The 18,113-nt window shown below is 30.1% G+C and overlaps 12 protein-coding genes across 12 annotated transcripts; 6 read left to right on the forward strand and 6 right to left on the reverse strand.

Moving 5' to 3' along the window:
- Positions 1 to 1,335: 1,335 nt before the first annotated feature.
- Chro.70278 (hypothetical protein) lies at positions 1,336 to 2,718 on the reverse strand. The annotated part of the gene is made up of 1 exon (XM_661961.1): positions 1,336 to 2,718. One exon carries the CDS (start codon positions 2,716 to 2,718, stop codon positions 1,336 to 1,338), a length of 1,383 nt encoding a protein of 460 aa, XP_667053.1.
- A 622-nt stretch (positions 2,719 to 3,340) lies between these two features.
- Positions 3,341 to 3,688, forward strand: Chro.70277 (ribosomal protein L22). The annotated part of the gene is made up of 1 exon (XM_661962.1): positions 3,341 to 3,688. The coding sequence occupies one exon, from the start codon at positions 3,341 to 3,343 to the stop codon at positions 3,686 to 3,688; it is 348 nt and encodes a 115-aa protein (XP_667054.1).
- Positions 3,689 to 4,073: 385 nt separating this feature from the next.
- Positions 4,074 to 5,312, forward strand: Chro.70276 (hypothetical protein). Its single annotated transcript, XM_661963.1, has 1 exon — positions 4,074 to 5,312. One exon carries the CDS (start codon positions 4,074 to 4,076, stop codon positions 5,310 to 5,312), a length of 1,239 nt encoding a protein of 412 aa, XP_667055.1.
- A 40-nt stretch (positions 5,313 to 5,352) lies between these two features.
- On the reverse strand, positions 5,353 to 5,583 carry Chro.70275 (hypothetical protein). The annotated part of the gene is made up of 1 exon (XM_661964.1): positions 5,353 to 5,583. One exon carries the CDS (start codon positions 5,581 to 5,583, stop codon positions 5,353 to 5,355), a length of 231 nt encoding a protein of 76 aa, XP_667056.1.
- Positions 5,584 to 5,910: 327 nt separating this feature from the next.
- Chro.70274 (hypothetical protein) lies at positions 5,911 to 6,531 on the forward strand. Its single annotated transcript, XM_661965.1, has 1 exon — positions 5,911 to 6,531. One exon carries the CDS (start codon positions 5,911 to 5,913, stop codon positions 6,529 to 6,531), a length of 621 nt encoding a protein of 206 aa, XP_667057.1.
- Chro.70273 (hypothetical protein) lies at positions 6,523 to 8,058 on the reverse strand. Its single annotated transcript, XM_661966.1, has 1 exon — positions 6,523 to 8,058. One exon carries the CDS (start codon positions 8,056 to 8,058, stop codon positions 6,523 to 6,525), a length of 1,536 nt encoding a protein of 511 aa, XP_667058.1.
- A 123-nt stretch (positions 8,059 to 8,181) lies between these two features.
- Positions 8,182 to 9,408, forward strand: Chro.70272 (polymyositis/scleroderma autoantigen 1). Its single annotated transcript, XM_661967.1, has 1 exon — positions 8,182 to 9,408. One exon carries the CDS (start codon positions 8,182 to 8,184, stop codon positions 9,406 to 9,408), a length of 1,227 nt encoding a protein of 408 aa, XP_667059.1.
- Positions 9,409 to 9,476: 68 nt separating this feature from the next.
- On the reverse strand, positions 9,477 to 10,334 carry Chro.70271 (microtubule-associated protein). The annotated part of the gene is made up of 1 exon (XM_661968.1): positions 9,477 to 10,334. The coding sequence occupies one exon, from the start codon at positions 10,332 to 10,334 to the stop codon at positions 9,477 to 9,479; it is 858 nt and encodes a 285-aa protein (XP_667060.1).
- Positions 10,335 to 10,618: 284 nt separating this feature from the next.
- Chro.70270 (hypothetical protein) lies at positions 10,619 to 12,016 on the reverse strand. Its single annotated transcript, XM_661969.1, has 1 exon — positions 10,619 to 12,016. One exon carries the CDS (start codon positions 12,014 to 12,016, stop codon positions 10,619 to 10,621), a length of 1,398 nt encoding a protein of 465 aa, XP_667061.1.
- Positions 12,017 to 12,668: 652 nt separating this feature from the next.
- Positions 12,669 to 12,938, forward strand: Chro.70269 (hypothetical protein). Its single annotated transcript, XM_661970.1, has 1 exon — positions 12,669 to 12,938. One exon carries the CDS (start codon positions 12,669 to 12,671, stop codon positions 12,936 to 12,938), a length of 270 nt encoding a protein of 89 aa, XP_667062.1.
- A 184-nt stretch (positions 12,939 to 13,122) lies between these two features.
- On the reverse strand, positions 13,123 to 13,422 carry Chro.70268 (hypothetical protein). The annotated part of the gene is made up of 1 exon (XM_661971.1): positions 13,123 to 13,422. The coding sequence occupies one exon, from the start codon at positions 13,420 to 13,422 to the stop codon at positions 13,123 to 13,125; it is 300 nt and encodes a 99-aa protein (XP_667063.1).
- Positions 13,423 to 13,763: 341 nt separating this feature from the next.
- On the forward strand, positions 13,764 to 17,039 carry Chro.70267 (hypothetical protein). Its single annotated transcript, XM_661972.1, has 1 exon — positions 13,764 to 17,039. One exon carries the CDS (start codon positions 13,764 to 13,766, stop codon positions 17,037 to 17,039), a length of 3,276 nt encoding a protein of 1,091 aa, XP_667064.1.
- Positions 17,040 to 18,113: the final 1,074 nt, after the last annotated feature.

Here is an 18,113-nt window from a genome sequence, read left to right on the forward strand (position 1 = left end):
TTCCAAATGGATTTTATCAAATAATTTGACTGGTTTAAATTAGTATGACTATCGTTTTTATCATCTATATTTTCTGAATATCCATTTACATAATTTGCGCCTTTAAGATTGTTGGAATAATTTCTTTCATAGATAATTTGAGAGGTGGGTTCATCAATATTTAGATCAGAAAAAAAATTTATTTGATCAAATAAGTATTTAATTAGTACTCCCAAAATAGAAAACCCATTTAAACACTCTTTTTGGGTTGTAAAGGAATCTACAGTAAAACATAGTCTTGTTCTATCTCTTACATATTTTTGCTGAAGTTTAAATTTAGAAGAAATTAGCGATTCCGTGATTTTCATGTTATCAGATTTTCCAAGATCAAGATACGATACAATATCTTTTATACTAATGAGTTTCACGCTCTTTGGAATTGATGGAAGCGGTCTTTCTCTCGAAGTTATATTTCCTCTACAGAGTCTAGAGATGAATTCTATCCAGATTGAGTTCTTATTCGATTCGTTGCTATGTACACTCATTTGAATAAGCCACACAGCATCCATTATTAGAGGTGTGATATGATCTTCAACAAAAGATCTAAAAGATGGTAAATTAATGTCGATAGCTTTACTTGGGTCAGAAATGAATACGTTAAATTCATCTTTCAGAGATTCAGTTGGTACTTCTTGAATATCAAGCTCATCCTTTCCAATAAAGTCGTAACCCAAAATCTTGCATATTTTTAAATAAGATACAATGGAGCAATTTTCGAGAAACTCTATCGCTGTTATGTAAGGAATATCCAAATAAAATAATACGCTTGTAAGTAATTCAAATACAATTTTTTGTAAACAAGATTGTGACCTTTTTACTAGTTCAGAATTTTCAGATAGAAATAATACAGGAAGATGATTTGTAAATTCATACTGAATCCGTATTCTAACTTCATTATTCCATGTTTCCATTAAACATCTTTCCTTAGGCAGGTATTCTCTACTTAAAATGCAGAATGAGTCATTCTCTTTGTTCCTATTTTGATTATCTTCAACTTCATTTGAACTCATAAGATTGATGCAATCAATTTTATCAGAATCTATTAAAAATTAATTGTTTAAATTTGTTTCCTTATCCCCCTAGTCAAATAATCACAAATTTGGGCGCTCCCAAACATCAAACAAATTGAAGTAAAACAGAATGAATTGCGAACAATAAAAAAGTAGCAAAATAAGTGACAGAAAAAACCAAGACAGAAAGATAAGTAATTAACAATGTTAATAAGTTTTAAAAGTATTAAAAATAGCTATCTAAATTCAAAGTTCATCAATAATACTAATGCTAATAACAACCCAATCAGATATTGTCAATATCAAGGTCAGAGTCACTATTCTGAGACTGAGAATTCTCCACGTTTTTAGTTAGAGATCCGTCATCCTCAGAACCAGAGCAACTTTCAAACTTATAACTATCAAGTTTTTCTGAAATATTCAAGCTTTTGACCTTTACACGAGAGCTCCTAACAGGCGAATGAGAATCGTCTTCATCAATATCGGAGTTATTTGTATCACAATCATCATTATTTTCATCGCTCAGATCAGATTCATCGTTGCTACCATCGAGCAACCAATCGACAAACGGCTCACAAGATTTTTTAGCCTTTTCAAATGTGTCTTGAGTAGAACATCCAGATACCCAAGATGTTGGAGCATCTTTTTGATAATATTTCAAGATCACTTTCTCGGATAAAATATCTGCATCATACAGCTGTTGTATTAAATATGGATATGTTGCTAATGTGCTTGGATTCTTTTCAACACAATATGATTCAAATATAGAAATAATTGCATTTGACCTTAACGAACCCTCTACGGCTTTTGAAATATAAGGAATCCTTAATTTAAATACTTTTGGATCAATTGGATCTTTTAATCCAAATAGCACAGTTAATAATACAGAAAACCTCATAAATTCATCAAAGTCCTGTGATACTTGCAAGACCCGCAACTCGGAAAAAAAGTCTTCGGGACTTACCTCCTCATTCTTTTGCATGAAATTAGTTAGGCGTTCAATAACATCAACTATCTCTGGACTTTCAAATGTCAAGACATCCTTCTCAAATATATCTAATTCATGGGGAGATTTTTTGCTGCTCTTCTTACTCGCCTTTTTAGATTTATGTTTAGACGGTTTCTCATTATCAGCTGCTGTAGAGCCATTGCTATTATTACAGCCCTCAGAACTACGATCCTTATCTCTCTCCCTCCTTTCCTTTTTGTTTTTACTTCCCATTGTACTTTCAACGCCACCAGGAGGGTTTTTTGAAATATATGTGGTGATTTTATGATTGTTATCCAATGCTCCAATATATCCACAAGCATTACATTTGCAACTAACACGCTCCTTCTTAACGATTATGTCAATCTCAGGCAGCTCACAATTTGGGCATAGTACGTACATTTGAATAAACTTGTCCATTAACCGTTGGAGATCATTCTGTTGATGCGCTCCGTTTACGATGCTTTTTTCCTCCTTATCCTCCCATTTGCTTAATGCACCAAGTTCGCATCCAAAAAACTTCGTAGGGTATGCAGGTGGTCTTTTAAGCGATCTAGCAATATCTGCCATATTAACAATTTTCGTTCTAATACCATTTCCACGGCCTTCAATTTTTGATACCAATTTAGGCATCTTGTAACGATAGTTAGGGTCATCAACCGTACTTGGAATGTTTAACATTTTGAAAAGAGAGCTTAAATATTGTTAATATACAAGATAATAATCGTTGCAACTCCGAGATTAATGCGGATAAAATTGGATAGCTATATTCTAATACTTGAAAACATTCAACTCTTCATCAAGTTGGAAATAAAAATACTGCATTCACGAATTTTGTTCATATACAGATTCATACGCTGATATAAAAATACGAACCAAATTTCTATGTAAAACGAATGTCTTATCCAAATTTTATAATTTTAACTTGGAATCTCAAAAATATTCAATTTGCCTATGATGATTTCCCCCAACATAAACTACTATTCAGATATATTAAGGCGCCCAAGTTATGGGTACCACCACGTTTTTGTCTATAAATATAACAAAAAGTCTTATTTTAATAATTAAAAATTGAACAATAGATGGCGCAAAAATAATTAGAGACGAGATTAATGTATAGCGGCTAACTATTAATTAATTAAATGGAATATAATAGTTATTTATATCAAATTAATGAATTAAGCTTTGGTAGTGAAAAATTTCGCTGCCTATACAGAATTGTACAAAACTTGTCGGATAATTTTTTATAGAGATTTTATTAAAATTATTATTATTGCATTTTCAAGTTGATTATAGAGATAAAATGGCTCCTATAACAAAGGTTCATAAAACTCAACGTTTCATTGTTGACTGCACTGCTCCTATGCAAGATAATATCATCGATGCATCTGGACTCGAGAAATTCTTCCATGATCGCATAAAAGTGGATGGTAAGTGCGGACAGCTAGGCACGAAGATTCAGATTTCTTGCCAAAAGGGTCGTATTACTGTATTGAGCGAGGTTCCAATGTCAAAGAGATACCTAAAGTACCTAACTAAGAAATACCTTAAGAAACAACAAATTAGAGACTTTCTACGTGTAGTTGCAACAAGCAAAGGTTCCTATGAAGTTAGGTACTTCAATATTAGTAACGAAGCAGGTGAAGAGTGACTACTTTGACCAACCTTGGTCAAAATATTTGACTTTTAATGAATGACTCGGAAGGAATATACGGAACATATCAATGATTGACATCAATTATTTTCAAAAACATTTAGCTTTGTCTGGGATATCAATCATAATTTGTAATTGGATCCTTACTATAGTTTAGGAACTTTACATATAATTTTAAGATATTTGTTTTCATTTCCTTTTTATCAATCATTTGTCTAATTTGTGTAAAATTAGTACTTAACAGTTCTAATTAATGAAGATTTAAACGACGATTTCCGACTGTGGTGCATGGTTTGCAGTGGCGCTCAATTCGGATACAGGTATCTAAAAATATGATTTCTGAGTATTGGTCAAATTAAGAATTATTTTATTTTTCCCAGTTATGAAAACACTGTATTTGCTTCACCTTAGAAGCATTTCTATCTTAGTTTTGTATCAGCTAATACTTTTTAATATTTTAAACTCATCAAGCCAAACTTCAAACAAAGTTACAGAAAGCAATGAAAATACCGAAGTCCTGCCCACTTTTGATGGATGCAAAAATGTGTTAATATGCGAAAGAGTAGACACCCATCTCTTTTTTAATTTAGAACTTGGGATCTGTGAAAAATGCAAAGATAGGCTATTGGATGTAGAATGCTCTTCAATTCCAACAATTAATAATGTATACCAACTGCTTAGCTTTACAAACGGCTTCGATAAAGAGTTTCACAGAGCAAATGGATATAATAAAACAACTTCAATGATAGAAAGAGGCGCAACTAATGAAAGTTCTATTTTGTTATCGGGAAAGTTTGTTAATTTAAGTGGGGTTGAATATTGCGCTTTGGATGAAAACAACCAAATTGAGTTGTTTCAAGAAATATACTTGATTTACAATCAAAATAAAAATAATGAGGATTTGACCCTTGATATAAAGTTAATAAATCCATTTCAAGCTGCTGAAAATAAGACGTTTGAAATAATTTCTAATTGGGAGATTAATAATAAAAAGAGTAACCATGCAATGTACGCGTACAAAAAAATTAAGGAAAAAATGTTTGATAAAAAATTCAAATCTAATTTAGATATAAATTCTCGAATCTTTAATAACATTTTCTCATCCATAAATGTTATTTTTAATTCAACTAATGAACAAATATTTGATAATGTTAAACCATGTATAAGAATTTCTTGCCGTAAGCAAAAAAAGAAAGGATCTAATAATAAAAATGGTGAGAAAAACAAAGTAGCAGTATATGATATTGTTACGTCAGTCAATCTACTGAAAAGCAAAGTAAAGTCAGAAAACGACTATTTGTTTTATGTAAATGTACTGATTAAAACATTATTGAAATCATTAGAAAGGAAAACTAAAAGAAAGAAGATATCTATTGGATGTACAATCAAGATCATTTCCTGGGTTAAAGAGCTATGTGAAATACTAGGAATTCAAACTGATGAAAATTCAAATATGGGTAGATATATTTCAGAATTTTTAAAAAATACAAAAAAAGAGCCGAACTTTAGTAAAAAAACCATAAATGTTACCAATATTGTGGAATCAAAACAAAATATCAGATTTATCGAGGCTGAATTAGAAGATTATAAAAAACTTGAAGAAGAATTGAAAGAATTCTAGTGACAAAAACACTCTTTGAAAAAAGATTTAATTAGAGCTTTTAATTGAAATTATTCTTACTATCGTTTTCAAAAATACCCAAAATATCTTCTTCTTTATAAACCATTAAATCTAATGAAGTCCCATGATTAACTTCTTCGTAAAACTGTTGAATATGAATTCCACCATATTCTGGAACAATCACTGTATCTCCGGGTTTCAAGAGACATTTATTATATTCACCTGTAAACTGATTTATTTTCCCAGTTCCAGTTGACAATACCTTTGCCATAAAGAACCTTTTGCTTCCTTTATTTACCGACTCAGGAAGTAAAATTCCGCTTTTCGTGACAGCTTTTGGATGTATTCTCTGTACCAGTACCCTATCAAAGATAGGCCTAAATGTCCTTAATAGTTTATTTACCTGCTATCTAGCTTAATAGCGATCTTATATATTGTTTTCTCCAAAGACAACTCACCATTTTATTAGTAACTATTATAATTTAGCTTTTATTCTTCTACGTTTATTATTTGAAAGTTGTTTGGTCATTTATCATGAACTGGGGTACAAAAGTGAGGGCACGTACTAAAAAATATTTATTAAAAAAAAATGTAAGAAATGAATTTGAATCAAGAGCAAATTGATATAAGGTTCGGTAAACTGATATTGGAACAGTACAAAATAAGGAAAGAGCTAGGTTTGCTTTTTAATCAGAATTTTTCAAATGTTGATTTGATTTGCTCTAAATATAAGGAAAAATATTGGATACCTGATGAATTTTTAGAGATAAAGTTCCAGGAAAACAATGATGATCATATAGCCAAAGAGTTTGAAAGAGTTCTACAAGAACTTCAAAGACGTGAAGAACTAATACACGAATTATTAGCAAAGATAGAGAAGTATGAGTCAACACCCAAAGAGTCTAGGTCTTCCAGTGCAAGTTACTTTTCAGAATTAGCCGATACAAACTCGGGATTTGCTAAAACATCTGAAAAAATCGAATTAGAAAGTATGGTTGTTCTGGAAAACAGCAAAGACAGACGTTTATTTCAATGGAGGTCTATAATAAATGAAATGATTAACTCCAAATACACTAAATACTCTGAATGCCCTAGTAATAAAGATAATGGCGTAAATATCAAATGCAGGCATGAGAGATTAGTAAGCTTATATAAGAATGAGCTGGCTACTCTGTACAAGGAAGTTGAAAAACTTAAAATTGGCTCTAAGTTACATTAATAGCTCTATATTCCAAGGGTGGTCACTATTCGAGTATCTTTTCGGAGGTAACTTGAAAGGAAGAGGAAAATTCAAAAGTCTAATGGGTTTATTGGCATTTATTTCCGAAATGAATGAAAAATTACTTTTTCTTTTCCAAAAAAACTTTGGAAATTCTTCATTAAGCTTAAAATACCTTTCAAATTCAAACTGATCCTTATGAATAAATATTCCAAGCTCATAATTCCTAATGCAGAATTGAGATCCATCTTTTTGTATTTGTCCCCAAGCTGCATTACTTAAATTATAACTTCCCTGGACTAGCCAAATAATTTTAATAGCATTATCAAATATTTTATATTTAAGAAAAGTTTTTATGTGAGGTATTACTTTCTCATCTGTGGCATTCTTTTCCATAGTTCCTGTGCCCCATTTATGGAGTAACTTTTTTATCCAAGGTTTACAAATATATTCTTTCTTTACAGGTAAAGATCCACCGCCATTAATTCCTTCTATCGAGTTAACAACTTGTTCAACTGTAGGGAAAATAATTTCAAGCTTAGTTCCAGGTATTTCTGAAAGCGATGAAGCTAACTCAGTGTATAACCATTTCTCAGATATTCTTCCAAGACTCGAAAACTGAAGGATAATTCTTTCTCGCTTTTCTCCTAATTCATCTGATTTACCTTGGTCTTTTGAAACAAATCTCTTTATCAAAGATCTAACTCTAAGATGCCCCCACATGAACATCTCATCACCAAAAAAATAGCCGGGAACGCTAGCAACTAATTTTACGGTTGCATCCTCGAAGTTGAATTCTTGAACTTTGCTCAGCCAAAAATCTTTCAGTTTAGATCCATTAAGAATATTTTTTAGGAATTCTTGTAAGTAATCTAAGAATTCACAATCTTTCCTTTCAATATTATGGAAAAAATCCTGTACCCATATTGATTGTATCTTTAGCTCCCAGTCCTGTTGAATAAGATTGGCTGATGTAACAACGAACCTAACAAAGTTCTTTTTAGGCTGAACTAGATGTTCAAACACTAATAAAATAAATTTTGGGTGAAATACGCCATAGGGAACTTTTAGATATGGAGAATATGTTGAAATCTTTTTGTTTTTCATTTTATTGCAATTTTTTAATTTATAATTTTGTGGATTGTCAAAACCATGAGAAACAAAAAGTATGGATTCAATATTTTCACAAATTAACTCAGAATCCCCTATTTCATTAATTACCCAGTTAACATCTGCCAAATAACTTGAAAATAAAATATGTTTAATTCTCCAAACTGATTTCTCAATAGGTGTGCAATCACTTACTACAAACAAAGATTTAAACGATAAGCCTTTCAAATTTTTTTTTTCAAAGTTGAGTTTATTTAAATAAATTGGTGTTTCTAATCTAAGATAATTATTTGAAGAAATATCCCCTAATTTAGATTCAATAGAAGAGTCAGATGAGATCTCAATGACATCGTAGCCAAACTTTGGTTTTTTAAAATTTGGAGATCTCAATACATCAAATTTTTCATTAGTAGCCATAAATTAATTTAAGAAAAACATTTGAACATTCTGTGCCTTTAGTGTTTTTAGCGCCTTTGGCCAATTTTCAATAAAATAGATAATAATTGCAAATGTAAGAAATTATTCATTACAACCATAAAAATGGATACTTTCATCGTTTCTGTCCGTGAATACGGTCTTAGGCTTGATGGTAGGACAATGAATGAATACAGAAACGTAAAGATTAATTTAAACAAGAACTACGGCGAAGTAGAAGTTAATATAGGTCGAACTCATGTATTAAGTGTAGTAAAAAGTGAGCTTGTAGCTCCTAGCCAAGAAAGATCTTCTGAAGGATTTATTTCATTTACAGTGGATATAGGTCCTTTAAGTATAAACCCTACAAGCCACGCATTTCGTCATAACAGAACAACTTTGGGGACTGAAATAGCCAATTATATTGAGAGAACACTGAAAGAAACTGGAGCGATTGATACTGAGATTCTATGTATATTATCAGGAGTTTGTGTTTGGTCAGTAAAATGTGAGATACATGTGCTTTTTGACGATGGTAATTTGTTTGATGCATGTTTAATGGCTACATTATCGGGACTAAAGCACTATAGATATAATGAAATAGATGTAGATAGTTTTCTGAAAAAATCAAAATGCGAAGGATTAGAAGAAAGGGATTATCAAAGGTTGGAAAATACAATTCGAAAGTTAGAAATGATTCCTTTCAATGTTCATCATTTTCCCCTCTCTATTTCCATAGGGTACATTAATGGCAAGGAAGGGCTCTCATATATTGTCGATCCAAATTCGGATGAAGAAAGCATTTCAGATACAATAATTCATATATCTATTAACGATAAACAAGAAGTCTGTGGAATCAGTAAATTCGGAGGTGCCAAGTTAAGTTTGAATCAAATCAATTTTGCAATTCAGATTGCAACAATACACAGTGAAAAACTTCATCAGGAATTTAAAAAAGCTTTTGATGGAGAATATCTAAAAAGATTAAAATGTTCTGATAATAAAGGGAAAATTGTTATAGATCAATTTAAAACAAATTCGAAAAGAACCGAAACTGAATTTGACACAAATCCGCCTTTAATTATGCAAATTTTATCTAATAATGAACCAGATAAATCAGATGATAAAGTATCAAGTTCCATTTCTTTTTCAAGTCCCAGCAATATGGAAATTAAAAATACCGAGTTTGATGAGTATGAGACTCAACATGAATCTAAATTAGAAAAAGCCTCTTTTTCGGATCGTATTTGCGAGAGCCTGGAACAAGTGCAGCTTGATCAAAGTGTTGAACCAATTGAACTATTAAGTGCAGTTAAATCGAATATTAAGATTAAGAAGAGAAAGAAGGGTTAAGATATAATTAAATTGGGTTTAAAAAAGATTTTGCAACTAAATGTATTCAATTATTTTAATTACTTCTCTTATTGCTCTTCCACCCCAGAAGTAGTACTTGTTAACCCATTACTATTAATTTTTGCTGAATCGATAACTTTCCTAGAGAAGCTTTCTAAGTCTATATCGTTGCTATCGTACAATATTTCAGAGATATCTTTCAAAGACATGAAAGGAATTTTTTTCTCATTTAACTCTTCATATAATATTTCAATTGCTCTGAGTTTATTGAAATAAAACATCCTTTCCTTATCTACGATTTCCTTCTCTTCTATTTCTTTGCTAAGCGACTTTTTTAATTTTTCTATTTCAGTATTTTTTGATGGCAACATATTTTTAGTGTTAGAATTTCTGGAGTTTGCTCCCAGATTAAAATTATTAATTGCTGTATTTGATGAGGAATCAGCCAAAGTATTCTGAATACTGGCAATAGGAATTACTTGCCCAGAATATTGTGGAAAAGGCCCTTTTCCAAGGCTCCTTCTTCCTATAGCGTCATAGTCACGATCAATTGCTCCAGATTCATCAAATAATCCCTTCATCCACTGCAAAAACTCTAGATTATCTTGATATTTTCCCTTAATAAGCTTATTAATATCAATATATTTTGGCTGATTAACTTTTCCAAAAACTTGCTGCAGTAATTTATAATTATGTAAATATTGAAAATCATGTTTGACACCCCAATTTACATTTTTCATTGGGACTTGGTAATAATATACTGCATCTGCAATTTGGCAATAAATTGCTCCACTTGCACAGTCTTCAATTCTAGAAACATTTAAATTGAAATATGAATTTAGCCAATTAAGAAGATCGCTCTTTCCTGTAAAGTAGCATTTATCCATCATGCCCATTCCTCCAATAGAATCATATGCAGAAGTCATTGTTAGAAAACAATCTTAAGAATAAATATGTTTATATAACTATCAAAATTAATGTTTTTTAATGATTTTTTTCCGCTGCCTTCGAAAAACAAATATTTTAGAAAACTTAATATGCAATGTGTGGGGTAAGCGCCTAAGGTGAGCTCTAAGGTAACTACATGCACATGAGTATTATATTCCAATGTCTGAATGAACTATAATATTTAAGAAAAGATTTCAATCTACCATTCAGTCATATGAACTATTACTTAATTATCTAAAACGTATTGAAGTTCTTTTAGTAGTTAGATATTTTGATCAATTCTATTTTTGATAATTATTATTTGAGCACGGTTTGGATTAAAATAAATAATAAGAGCATAGACTATTGCTATAAACAGACAAATTACAGCTGCTAAGTATTGCTCTCCTCCAAACACTGATAAATTCATAAATAATACATACTTTTCAGCCCCCCATGCATTGTTTGGAAATAAATTTGAAATAAAATGAAGTTCATACGAGCCAGGATACAAAATCATATCTTCCATACTGCTATATTCATATGAAGAGCTAATTATACCATATGGCTTAATGAAGTTTGGAGAAATACTTTGACTCCACCATCTTGACAACATCATAGATAATTTCGGAATCTTGTCATTTGATTTTTTCTCATATTTATGTGACTGATTTAAGAATTTGCTACTAATTGCTCCAGAAATAAATTGCCTAAAACTGTGGAGCATTTTATATTTCCATTGATCTTCTGGAAAATCGATGGCCCTAATTTGTATTTTTTCCTTACTTGAGCCTTTTTTTGTTAACTCGAATTCATCTGTAAAGAGAGAATAAATCGGAAGTCCACATAGAATATTTCTATTAATAGAATTATTTTTTTTACTCATTTTGAAAATTCTTGATTTTTTATTATTGGAAAAAATACTGTCAATTTGAGTGAAGTTGAAATTAATGGGTACTCTAAAAAACTCTGCAAGATGAATCCTAAAATCGGGTCTATACCTTAAAATATCATCAATGGATAGTATATGGGTGCACTTGTAGCCATACCCAAATATTTCAGGAGGTTTAGAACCCACAAATTCTTTTGTATTGCTAAAAAACCCATTAATCCCATAAAACACAAAAATCGGTTCTTGTAAAGTACGGTCAACAGTAAACTCATAAAGTTTGCTGTTTTCAGAAATATTTTCGTATTCGATTTCACTTAAATTCGAAGAGTATTCATTATTCTTAAATAATAGTGGAAAGTTTCCAAAATTATCATAGTATACTTTAACCTTTGTAACTCCATTCCAACTCCTTTCGAATAAAAATATGGAAAGTACAAAAAAGAAAAAGCTCAAGAAATAAAAGATATGTTTTATTTCTGAGTAAGTTGTGTATTTAACTGATGAGATATCGCAAAAAACTCGATTGATAATTGATATGTCTGAAAACTGAAAATATATTTCTTCGTCTACAGGGGCATCATCATCAATCATGACGGAATATTCATCAGAATGAGAATCTTGAGATAGTTTTGAACGTACTGTAACTGCCGAATTATTAGGTGAATTGGAGGAAACAATTGATTCCAAAGATCCTTTTGAATTTCGCCACTCATTTTCAAGAAATTTTTTTTCACTTTCTTTCCAGCATTCATCTTTTTTAAAAAATATTTCATCCTTTATTGGCTCCATAAAAGATCAATAAATGACAGTAATATCACCATTATAAATAATTCTTTTTGTTAATACGAATTTTGAATGATTTCAGCTGCTTCAAATTAAAGATCAAAACATTTATTGGCCGCCAAGTGTTTTTTTTTTTTTTTTTTTATAAAAACAATTTACGAATAAAAGAATTTTTGCAAAGCTTAATTGCGTAAAGGTAAAATTTGTTTAAACTATTTATAAAAATGAAGATAAATTATTACAATTAGTCGTTACTTTAATTAATTAACAAAATTGGTGTGGCAAAGATTTATATTATTAATATAAAACAATGAAAAGTTACAATTTTGAACCTTAATGATGTGGGGGAAATCGCTTTTGAAGAAAAATTAAGTCTGCCTACTTAATTTAAAAGTTTTAATTAACTTGAAAATTTAAAATTCTTATCATTCGTCGCTTAATAAAAATAATATCCTATGAGAACAAGGAATACATTTGCCAGGAAAAAAAAAATCGCAAAGATTAAATATTTAAGAACATGCGCATTAATAACTGGTAAGATATTTTTCCTTATTAAAAATTGAACTCTGATTAATTATTGAAAGTTTTATCAATATCATTTTTTGCTTTATTTATTAGTATTTATTTGTTTACATTTTTGTATGGAAATGTACCATGGATGGAACTCAGTACTTGGAGAAGTTATCCATATAAAGAGTACTCACTTCCAAAAATGATATTGAAGTCAAAGTCTGCCTCTTCCTTAAATGAAGTAGTTCTTTCCTCTCCCTTCCTGAATGGAACATTCAAAAAAGTTAGCCATAAAAGGTATGATTATCCTATTTATGAACTTAATCAAGTGGGAAATGGCTGTAAACACTATATTAATTATGATGTTACTATTCCACCAGGTAAGTTGCACACATTCTTGAAAGATTTTATATGTTAATCTTATTTAGGAGGTTGGATAATCTATTCATCATGTCAAAAATCTTATGAAAATCCGCTTGGTTACAATTCAATTCGAGCAATCGGCTACCCTGCATATGGAAAATTTCGAAATGTTTCAATTCCAGTTGATGTAAAAGATTGGTATCATGCTATCCATAATCATATTCGAGTTCCAATTAAAGTTACTTAGATTTGGTTAATTTCTTTCCTGTACAAAATGCTATTGTATAAACTAATAAGTTAGTTATTGCAAGAATAACTAAAAAAGATACTTGTATACGCTGACTAACAGATAAATTTTCTTTTAATTTTTTTTCCTCTCGAGCTTCTATATTTTCTCTGCATCCAATCTTATCAAAATCGTCTAAAAACACAATATCAATGTTATTGAGTTTTGATTTATCAATTTTTCGTTTATATTTTTTCGTATTATTAATCAAAGAATGTTCTTTCTTATCATTAATATTTTCGACAGCCATCATGGATTTTACATATCTTCGATCATTTATTTGAGTTGGATCAATGCAATATTTAGTCTATTTTGAAGACGAACAAAAAAAAATTTATAAAATTTCAGATATTCCTATAGGGTCTGGTCTAGTTTTTTTTTCAAAGTGTTTCCATTTTGCTCTAATTAAGTAAAATTAATAAATTTAGGGTAGGTTTTGAAATTTTCAGATAACTGATGCATGTAATTTTACTTGAAAAATATTTATCTATGGTAATATAATATGCTAATAGGAAATTTAGATCTTATGGCGGCCATTGGTTGCATGTTTAAAACAAAGTTTTATTTCTCAGTGATCAACTTGAAATTGAAAAGATGCACCATAAAAGACTTATTTATTTATTAAATTTGGTGTATATTTCTTCAATATTCATTGCTTTTCTTTCTTTAATTAATTCTGTAGAGACAACAACTTTGCTCAAAATTAATGCGGACAAAACTAGTAAAAGTACAACTAGCCATTTTCAAAGAACAACAAGGAATAGAAATAGAAAAGCTCCAAGAGAGTTCAGAAATGGAAATAAACTATATCCTGTTCAAAATTTAAGAAATAATTCGAGTAAAAGAAACGATATACCCGTTAAATCTAGGAAAAATGCACCAACATTTTATGGAAATATTTATTTAAGAAATAATGAATATAATAATACATTAAATTCTAAATATTATAAAGAAAATATTGCTAGTAGGGCTAATCGAGCAGATTACTATTCTTTTTTAGGTGGTAGATATAATTTAATGAATGCTCTGTGGAGTGATAAGATTGAAGTATTCGTTCCAGAAAAATCCAAAGAAAGTAAGACAAAATATAAATGGATGAATGACAAATATTTGGGATCAAATAAATATACTTCATTTTACCCTAATAACAATTATCAACAAATTAATCATTTATTAAATAAAGCAGTTTCAGTTTCTCTGCCAAAAAATACAACAATGGATGATGAATTTCAAGAGTTCGTGATTTCAAATATTGGAAAGAGTAACAGAACTCAGTTATTTGATAACAATCTTACAGGATTGTATCAAAACAATGATTCCTTAAAATATTTAGGATTTGGAAATGAAGGAAGTTTAAAAAATGAAATCTCCAAAAATAAAATTTCACAAAAACTACAAGTAAAGAATATTACCCTATCTAATTCTGACCCAGTTAACTTAATACAAGAAAAGGATAACTTAATGCCAAATATGAAATGGACCCAGGATGTTTTGTCTGAAATCCCTTCAAGTATTCCAGAAAATATGGTTAATTTTGAGTATCAGCACATTAACGAACAAGAAACAAATGAACTAGACGGAAAAGAGGGAACCCTTCTCAAAGAGTTTGTGAAGTTAGCTGTTGACTTTTCATTCCTCTCAGGTTCAAGTTTAAATGGAGCCGTTTGTATGTTTAAAGCTGTATTACCATTAATGAAAATTAGATGGAAAACATTAAACTTGATAAATACCTCTAAAATGGATACAATAGTCAAAATTATGCTTGGAATTCCGTTTTTTAAATACTTTGAAGAAAAAGAGAGTATGATTAGTTCATGCATAAATATGTTTTTCTCAATGGACATGGATTCTGGAGAAGGTTTATGCCTTAATAAATCAGGGTATGAAGGCTCCATAATGGGCGTTTCGGTCGCAGACTTTATTGTGAAACAATATCACGATAATAAAATAAAATTAATCAAAGAAAAGGAAACAAAAAGAGAAAGTAATGAATTCAAGCCACATGATTCAGCCAATTTGCTTGAGATGATTTATGATGATATTTGTAACTATTTTTATGAATGCATGGATGAAGATATTTCTGATGAAGTAAATGAATATTTATTTCAAAATTCACGCATTTTTGGTGTAATGGAGAACCAGAGGATGAACTTTTTTAAGTCTAACCACACGGTTTTATTTCCAGACACATCAGAAAGAAAATCTAGTATAGACGCTCTACCCTCTGATTGGTTTCTTGCTGCGCTTCAACAGTTGTCTCAAATGAATGCTGAACTACCAGAATTGGAATTCCCCGGTCTTAATATTCGTGATCTTGGAAGGTTATATTTTTATTCAGGAAGATTAGGAGTACAACTACCAATAAGGCTCACTCTAAAAATGATTTATGAGCTTAGTGTCTTTGCAAACCATTCATCACTACTAAGGAGAGCATTTTGCACAGAGTCACTTAAGAAAATAATAAATTTCAAAATAGCGAATGTACTTTGTAAGGTTTCTTTCTCCCCAATTCCATTGAAGTTTGATCCTAATGAGCTTTACATAAGTTTGAAAAATATATTAAAAATGATTTCTTTTACTCCGACATCGTGGAAAAAAAGGCCAGATCCTATTTGTTCCGAAGCTGAAATAGTTTCAGAGAAATATCCCAACGCTATTTCCCCCCCAAATTTTATTCAATATTACGCTGTGCGAGACAAATGGTCTCTATATAGATCTTTGGCTATTCAGTTATATGGAAATCTTGCTGTAGAGGATGGAGAAACTACTTTAAGTATTGTATCAATGTTGCATTCACTAATTATTGGATATATCAAACTTAATTGGGACGAATTTAGAGAACTTTATCTTAATATTGGGATTATTGATCCAGAAAGATACTACTCACTTTTACTTAGCCAACGTAGAGGGCCTGCACTCATTGAACTTATAGCATTTTCACGAATTTACAATTTTAAGGTAATGGTTTATAAAAAAATTATGAGAAATTCTAGAAGAGAGGTTCATTTTGAATTAGATGAAGAGATAACTGGGATTGTTGAAGAATTCAGTAATATATATTATCATTCTGATGAAATATATAATAAAACTTTATCATGTAAACTTGTACGGCTTCTTGTAGAAAGGGAACTCCCTCCTGGGTTTTATCAAGGCGTTTTCAAGACGAATATTTCTGATTTTAATGAAATTATTAATGAAAATGTTAAAGATGGCTCAAGTTGGATCTGGGATGCAATACTTCCGGTTTATGATTCAATCACTAACAAAAAAATATTATCAAACGAAATTGGTGTTCAAATTAAGTATAAATCCATTATAAAAGAAGATGTTGATGCAGATTATGAAATTTTTGACAGAAAAAATGAAGGGAATGACACATTTCCTTTATTTAAAATAATTCAAGATGAAAAAAAATATTACGTTGATACGAAAAATTGGAGGAGACCATCAAACAACTCTTTTGGGCAAATACTCAATAGTGGTTCGAAAACAATTAATCAAGCAGATACATTAAATGATAAACAAAGTGGGTTTCAGAATATAACCAAAGTAAATAATAGCATTTTTCAATTAGATAATGAACAAAAATCGTTTTCAGAAAAATATTATCAATATAATATTGTCATTCAACCCTTAATTTCTTTTCAACAGGCAGGAGTATATGAAAGCAAGATGTTTATTAACAAAGTTTTCAAATTTAACCCACAAATTAACTGGGAAGATCTACCACATAGATTGGATTTGGAATATTTACAAAGTATAATTTACGTTGGAGACATTTACAAGGAGAAAAAAAACTTGGAAATTGATACTTGGAAACCTGAGGAGCAAAAGAATAATATAATTAATATTTTCCAGAAAATAAGTTAAATACAGAAACAGATCAGGAAGATTCAGAAGTATTAGAGCAAATTCCGAAAGAAGAAAATGTTACTTTAACCAAGAACGAAAATAAAACCATTTCTGATGAAGTTTTTATGGAAAAATCTACTTTATTTAATGGCTATACAAATTTGGATCCTGAAAGTCGGGCTGAAATTATAAAAACTAGAATATCTGAAAAAGAATATGGTTATCCAAATATAACTCTCATATCTCAGTCAAAAGAAGAAAAAGATCAAAACCAAGCTAAATCTCTGAATGAGTTAGATTCTGAACTAGAATACATAATTATTCCAACAGCAAAGCCTTGGAATAATTTTGTAAGTTTACCGAAGGTTGGAGTAATGAATAGTGAGCCTGAATTTTCATTTATTCCACTTAAAGTTGGTCCTTTATTGCCTAATAAAGCTAAAGAAAATATTGTATTTAAATTAGATATGGAAATACTTTTCAATATGGCTAGAGAGTTCTGGATGATACCTTTAAATATTAGCTCTAGAGCCTTATATTGCTTTGGAAAAAATATTGCTCCTTTTTTAAATAACCCTAACCCGATTTATATTCCTCAAATGTTTATATATGATCGCATAATATCAACAGTAATTTCATTACTTCCAGTTGTTGATAATTCAATGAATAATATCAGACCAATAGAGTTCGTAATTACTGTATGCGAGATGGCACTATTGGATCCAATAGATTTAGATCCATTTTTGAAAATAAGTAGAACTAATATCAATTCTTCAGCAGAAATAAACGATAACGTTCCAAATGAATTAAAAAGAATTTTTGGACAAATGCCAGCTATAAAAAATATTTGTGCATTAGTAGCAAATTGCTTACATTTATCCAATTATGGAAATGAATACAAGAATTTAGTGAATAAAGTTAGCAGAGCAGAATTGTTCAATAAATTTACTCCTAGTTCAGAACAATTAATTTTAATACAGAAACTAGTTCCAAGATTCCCCGAAGTTGTAGTTATTATTAGGAATTTGCTAAGAATGATACATTTCATAGGGAGAAAAGGGATTTCTCTTGATAAAGATGCCCTATATCAGA

This window comes from Cryptosporidium hominis, assembly GCF_000006425.1.
Source record: "Cryptosporidium hominis TU502 chromosome 7 CHRO017063, whole genome shotgun sequence".
NCBI classification, from domain to species: domain Eukaryota; phylum Apicomplexa; class Conoidasida; order Eucoccidiorida; family Cryptosporidiidae; genus Cryptosporidium; species Cryptosporidium hominis.